Source organism: Stylophora pistillata, chromosome 7 (genome assembly GCF_964205215.1).
Source record: "Stylophora pistillata chromosome 7, jaStyPist1.2, whole genome shotgun sequence".
NCBI classification, from domain to species: domain Eukaryota; kingdom Metazoa; phylum Cnidaria; class Anthozoa; order Scleractinia; family Pocilloporidae; genus Stylophora; species Stylophora pistillata.
Window position 1 is genome coordinate 22,565,963 of NC_142525.1, and position 6,855 is coordinate 22,572,817.

Sequence of the window (6,855 nt, forward strand, 5' to 3'; positions counted from 1 at the left end):
CTCCCTATTTTCCTCGCGGCATTGTAGAAATGCCTAACTTCCTCCAAGCAATCTTTCTAATCAGATGTTTCTTATAAGGGCAGAAGAACACCAAAATATACAAGAATGTTCTGGTTTAAGGGAAATCTTAGCACAGTCAGCCGAAAAATAATGTACATTTTCGAAAATGGTTCCTAATAATGCATTCAAACAGTCTCCTTAGAAACCCATGTTATAACCAGAAATGTACTTTCCAGGAGCATGTAATTCTACTCAAGTAAAAAATAATCACCGGACATACTTTACTGGTAAACATATTCATATAACATTTATAAGGGAAATTTTAACTTCACTGAAAAAATTTGATTGTCGCCACAGCGACTGACCACTACTTCCAAGCCCCTTTAGTTCGCAATGGCAGAAAGTTTATTTTGCCAAACAAAAACCATCATCAGACTATTGCAAGTTTTTCACTTATTCAACAAAACTACCCTCTCTTATTTGACGAAACAGACACTGGATCAATTGAATGTTTATCTCTTCCAGACAAGACTATATGATTATATTGCGCCTTTCTAAAAAAGATCGTGGTGAACTAATATCTCCTGCTACAAGGTGCAACATCACTTGTTTTTCCCATGCTTAAACGTGCTCAACGAACTGAATTTAAGAACCAAAAATGATTTTTACATCTAGAAGTAGAGTTGTAAGTTTGATTGTAATCGTTTCTTTGACCGCCTTTTTCTTGTATGCTTCGTACAAAGCCGAGTTCAGACTAGAAAAAACACAGACCAAAAACGTTTATGGCAGAATAGGTAAGTCAACAAGTTGGAAGCGATTTACAGCTTTTGATGCACATCACATAACCTATGATTTCGAGGTTTTAAACAATAACAATTCTAAAAACGAATTTAAACCGATTTGTAATTTTTAAAGTTGCTGTCCTGAGCTTGCGAAAGCTCGACAACTTGACGGGCCGATGGATTTTCGTTGGACATGAGAAAATGAAATGATTAGGCTTCCGTAGCTTTCAAAAACCTTTATATCTATATATTCGAACTAGGCTATAACGTTCACATTTCCTTAATTTTTATAGAAAATAGAAGGTATACTTTGCTATTTTTAACAACAACGTAGGTTTTTGTCAAATTTTGGTCCGGTTTCCTCAACCAAGTCGATAATTCTGCAGCGTGATGGTTCATCAGAGTGAACCGATATCTGAATAATAGTATATTGAGCTCATCGTCGGTAAAATCCTAATTGAAAACTATTTACGAGCCTTACACGAGCATTAGAAGTAAAAAAAATAATCGCAAAGTAACTTTTATTTGACGGTTTTGATGAGGAAGAAACAGTTACTAAAACCATCGATGTAAACTCGGATTTGAAGTGATAAAGCGAATATTTTGAGCTACTGGATAATTGCATAATGTAATGTAACCATACATGGTTGCAATATGGAGTAACTGAATACCGCCACGAGTGATGTTACTGGTCACGATATACAAGTTAGAACTTTTTTAAATGAAATCATAACATAACTAAGGACAAACATCTCAAGTAAGAAACGAGTTGGAAAAAGCCGCAGAGAGAACAGCCATCACAAAGATAATCTTGAGATATTTACGGGCTGTCAATACCTTTGTTTACACAGCGCGTGAAGTGGTCAAACGCAAGGTTTCTCCTGAAAAGCAGAGAGTTACAGTTGAAACGGCCGCCACAAAGACAAGTATGTACCGGTATATATGACAAATATCTAAAATAAATACTGATTTTCACGTTATCTTTGATCAAATTTGCTGATTTTAACTTAAAGCCGCGCACAGTTTTGCGTTAGCCGTAGAGATGCAGCGAAGGGCACTGAAGACTGAACAGACTAAATTAAAAACACAAGCAAGGGAAATGTCCTAAATGTATGAATTTATTGTACGTAATTTCGATATTAAGACAGGCTGACCCAGTTTAGTTCAAAACTGGTTTTAATGGGGACCTGTATAGACAGTGACAACGCTGAGACCACAACACCGGGAGCTACGTTCCCTACTCTGTGCGATAAGTGCACTGGTTCTTTAACGTTCCCTGTTAACCAGTACAGAAAAGATGCAGGAGATGGGGCCTACAGTTTTTTGTCCTTATCAGAGAACACTAGAATGTCTTACCATTTGCCGATGTCAACAAGGCCAGCACATTTTCCTCAGTTCTTTTAAGACCCTGAGTGTTTGCTTGAGCCCTCGACCTCCTGGACAGCATTCCGTTGCCTTACAACATGAGCTAACCAAACGCAGTTAATAAATCTTAAAGCATATGTCAGGCAACAATGATTAAAAACTTGCTCACCTCAGTCTTAATTTCAATTTAGTAACCTTTGAGTTACCTTTTCCAAAATCTAAGCTAATTCGGCGCTTACTGAATTTCACCGTCTCATTCTTAAGGGCTGCAATGCAATTCCCCCGACACCATTTCTCATGATTTCACTCCGAGAATATGGTTTTTGGTCATAGATTGTCCCTCAGTCAAGTCTTAATATCTTAGGATCGCAGTTCCACGTTTTTGGAAATCGATTTCTCTGTTCGTTTTTTTGTCCTTTCGTTTGGTTGGTTTTTAGAAAAGGAACCAATCGTTTGGAGAGGACTGTTTTTCTTTCTTATTTTCCTTCAAAATTCTTACGAAGCAGGGGCGAGAATCAACAACGAACACAATTCACATGTGAAACCAGAGAACCGTTTTTCGAAAGTCCCGGTAACTTAACGGGCTCGAAGCCATGTTTTAAAATCAAAATTTAAAGGATAAGAAAGCAGGTTCTGGCACCTAAACCATTCCTTTTTGTGTCTTTAACTGATAGTTTTATTGTATCATTTTAAAAAATTTTGAAACTCCCATCTTGGATGAAAACAGAACAGCCTTACGAGCCCGTTAAGTTGCCGGGACTTTCGAGAAACGGGCCCCTGGTTCGGGAATCGAACACAGGCTTCAGCGGTGGAAGACGAGCGCTCTCACCACTGCGCTATCCCTGCTCCCAAACTGATATTCAACTGTTGCAACTAAATGATATATACGTTATAATTGATTACATCTAATGTTCTATACTGAGTCCACTTCCTTTGCAGTAAGTTAATAAGGTAGTGCCGGTTATGTAAATGTAAATGTAAATGTTAGGTCCGGCAGACTTTATTGCTACAACTTCAAAATAAACTACAACATCTTGTCTATCGTAGGTACGATCATCAGTCCAAAGGTTGTTCCATCTCAACCTACAGCCACAGAAAAACCGACAAATAATTCATCTCCAAAGGTTTTCATTTATCTCACTCAAACAGAACAATGCCTCCCTCCAAACTTGGCCACTTCTTCCGAGATTGGCGACCCCGAGACATGTAATTGTGACGTCATAGTGCTAAGCTTTCGAACCAAATGTCAAGAGCGAAAGTCACCTCACATCACTTATCTGTTCGATCCCGATACTGGATGGGGAACGGGACGAAATGCGCTGTATTTTGCTGCGATAAAGAGATCCCCAAAATACTATTATTACATTTTTATGGATGAAGATGTCGTACTCGGTTTCAATTCATTTACTCTGCCAGTAATGACGAGGTTTCCACCGTATAGAGTCGTGGAACAATGGCTTCTAGACTACGAGCCGGTAGTTGGTGTTTTGGATTATGGAGTGCATCATGGGGCCATCTGGACCTATGATAGACGGCAGAAAATATGTCACAGGACGGATAGTCCCCTTGTGATACCAACAGTATGGTTCGATGGCGTTTTTAATGCATTTCATTACAAAGCTATTGAGCATCTTTTCCCTTACCGAGTGCAATACGAAAAAATAAGTTGGTGGTCATTGCATAGATACATCTGGTCTGCTGTGGAACTAAAATTTCGAGGCCAGGCATTGATGTTTGTGCCTGTCATTGCGGGTAATCCAACCCATCGCTCATACCCAAAGTCTTTAGCGGACATAAGCACTTACTGGAGAGACTACATTGACACAATTCGAGAGGAAGCTCCTTTAGCTTACAGAAATCAAACTTTATTTGAAGATTTTAGGCAGAACCTTGAGGATTACGTCATCACCACTAGAACATATTGCATGAATGCAACACGTCACCAACCCATTAAACCATACGCTCATTTTGATAGTCAGACAGAGGTCTAGTAAATTTTCCTGAATAAGGAAGCTAGGAATAGGAAATTATCATTAACTGTAATCCAATCCATGTGGGTAAGCTGCTACTCCGTTTAAATTATGAGTCACTTTGTTTATAAACCAATTGTAGTGTAACATACTCTCCAGGTATGCCTCCCGGTTTCTTAAACGCTGATTCCATTCAAAAGACATGGTGGACACTTGAATACCACGCTGTTTGGTCTTAAACCTATTGTATTAATTACTTGATATAGCGCATTTTAACATTCAAATGATCAAAAGTACCGGAGGGATTTACTCTGGCTTGCACGACGGTAAATGGTAAGTTGCGTGCACAGATATTCTATCATTATTGAAGGGAATCAGTATTTCGATAACCTTTTAGATCTTTTTCTTCGCAAACACTTGATCTTACATAAACTGCGGCATAACAAGGATGCGCCAGAAGCATATAACCTCGCAAACTCTGAAATTTGACACAAGGCTGAGATTTATCGCAAAGCACCATGATCAGGTAATCGAAATGAGGGGAACATTTTTGTCGCTATAACAGTCGATAATGCACTGTGCAACCGCAGTTTTACGTTTTTCATACTCAGTTAAATAGTCTATACTCTATTGCATTAAATGAAACCAACCAAAATTGTTAAGAAAGCTGGCAATCTTTATCATAAGGAAAGGATAGTACCAACGAATTTTTAAATCTAAAGCTTCTTTTTTCCATGTCAAATGGGGCATTGTACCACTCTTCAAACCAGTGGTCTTCTTGTCGCCTTTTTTTTTTTTTTCTGAGAGAGAGATTATGGCTTGTTTCCATTGGAGGACAAACCTTTTTAACCTGCTTCTCAGTTGAATTGACGCGTCAAACTCCTTTCCTTTGGATGGTATCGCGCCGTCCCATTTGAATTTCGGCGTAAATTGAGCTAATTCTCTGTTTTTTGTCTAACGCAAATGTCTTCAACGTCGTCTACTTGAAACGTTTGTCCACCGTCAAAGGTTTCGCCATAGTCTTTTCCTGCCCCTTCCCCTTTGGTGGTTTTCATTTATATTTTGCAAAAATTTTCCAAGGCCCCGTTTCTTCGCATCTTTCATATTACCATTACCCATTTGATCATCAGGTCAAAAAGTCTACTTTTTGCTGCAGACAAAAATGCAAAACTAAATACTTATTGCCCACATAACTAAGAGCAGAGAGGACTCTGGGAAGGAGAACGGACGTGTAAAACAAAATGCTTTCAGGAAAGAGCTCTTTGTCGACTTTGTGGTTAAATCGTTTTCTAATTATTACAGCTAGTAACAATGAAAATTCAGCGGAAGTTCGATTTCGCGGATTGACAATATTTTGAGCTTTAAGGGAGCAATTATTTCGAAATTTCCGCCGTAAAACTAATGTTTGTGATTCTAGGTTTGAGCAAGAAATCAAAAAAGTTGTATATTTATTATCTGTTGAGCTACAGCACTCCCTACTTGATAGAGAAAATTTATTGAATTCACAAAAAAAAAAGAACATGAAAAGCGCAATATTTGGCAAGATTTCCGTATAACGTTTAACCCCATACTTCATTATGCATTCAGTTCTTGAATAAAGGAAAGCAGAGGCAAAACAACAGGGTGTCTCGAAAACTCAGAGCTCAGACCCGAAAAACTCAGACCCTCTGGGTGTCTCGAAAACTCAGACCCGAAAAACTCAGACCCTCTGGGTGCCTCGAAAACTCAGACCCGAAAAATAAAACATATTTACACCGCGTGAATGCCGCAAGCCGACTTGTTTACTGTTCATCGATAAGTGGCATTAAGTGCACTGATCATGAAAATTATCTGCCGAGAAAAGAAAAAAACAGCTTGCAGTGTTAGATACGTGAAACGATCATGAAAATTATACTCAACATTCGCATAGATTTTTCTTTTCGTTATCGTATAAGCCAAGTTTATATCCACAACTTGTCATGTCATTAGAAGCCATTCGCGAGGTGTGTTTCCCCCCCAAAAAAAGTTCTGGTGACGTGTTTTCCCGCCACTTTTTCATTTTACATTCGATCATGCATGACGGTCAAAGATTTCAGGTAAATAATTCATAATTTCCGATTTGAAGATGGCTTTTAAGTTGCCTTATTTTACCTAGAAGGCAATTGTAAATAAAGTGACTGATTTACCGCAATTTCGGAATGAAGATTTGAAGGAAATTGGAATCGTCGGACGCGGTTCGTTTGGAGTTGTCGTCAAAGCTAAACATCTCGTTCACGGCTACGTGTCAGACATAGTGGTTGTGAAGAAGTTACTGAAGGACAGTGTAGACGACCAGCAGGAATTCATCAAAGAGGCTAGAATGCTTCATAGCTTCCAGCATGAAAACGTTGTTTCATTCAAAGCATTCTGCCAAAGGCCTAAATGTGCTATCATGTTGGAATATGTATGTTTTGATTTTTCGCCGCTCGGTGATGACATCGATAAGAAAGTGCATAGCCTTCGAGAATTTCTGGGAAAGCTTATGTTATATTAAAGAAAACATAAACAAAGAACCGTTTATACACAGTGTTTATTCTTTCAAATGAGGGAAATACAAGGACCCCGAAAGGTTGTATCCGGTTTCAAATATCCGCCGCTACTGTCGCGTGACGCCGGTCCTGTATTTGTACAGGAAACCATCACGCAACACACCTCACGAAAGGCTTCTAATGACATGACACGTTGTGGATATAAACTTGGCTTATACGATAACGAAAAGA

At 38.8% G+C, this 6,855-nt stretch overlaps 1 protein-coding gene across 1 annotated transcript; it reads left to right on the forward strand.

The window, feature by feature from the left end:
* The first annotated feature begins 84 nt into the window (after positions 1 to 84).
* On the forward strand, positions 85 to 4,772 carry LOC111329853 (uncharacterized). Its single transcript, XM_022934608.2, has 3 exons — positions 85 to 794; positions 1,634 to 1,708; positions 3,195 to 4,772. Exons 1-3 carry the CDS (start codon positions 659 to 661, stop codon positions 4,136 to 4,138), a joined length of 1,155 nt encoding a protein of 384 aa, XP_022790343.2. The 5' UTR covers positions 85 to 658; the 3' UTR covers positions 4,139 to 4,772.
* Positions 4,773 to 6,855: the final 2,083 nt, after the last annotated feature.

What these genes read in the sequence shown, in the direction of transcription:
- LOC111329853 (XM_022934608.2), top strand. Translation starts at nt 659, where the DNA reads ATGATTTTTACATCTAGAAGTAGAGTTGTAAGTTTGATTGTAATCGTT. An exon ending in AAACGTTTATGGCAGAATAG is followed by an intron (nt 795 to 1,633) that starts GTAAGTCAACAA and finishes TTGTTTACACAG; the next exon opens with CGCGTGAAGTGGTCAAACGC. An exon ending in AACGGCCGCCACAAAGACAA is followed by an intron (nt 1,709 to 3,194) that starts GTATGTACCGGT and finishes TGTCTATCGTAG; the next exon opens with GTACGATCATCAGTCCAAAG.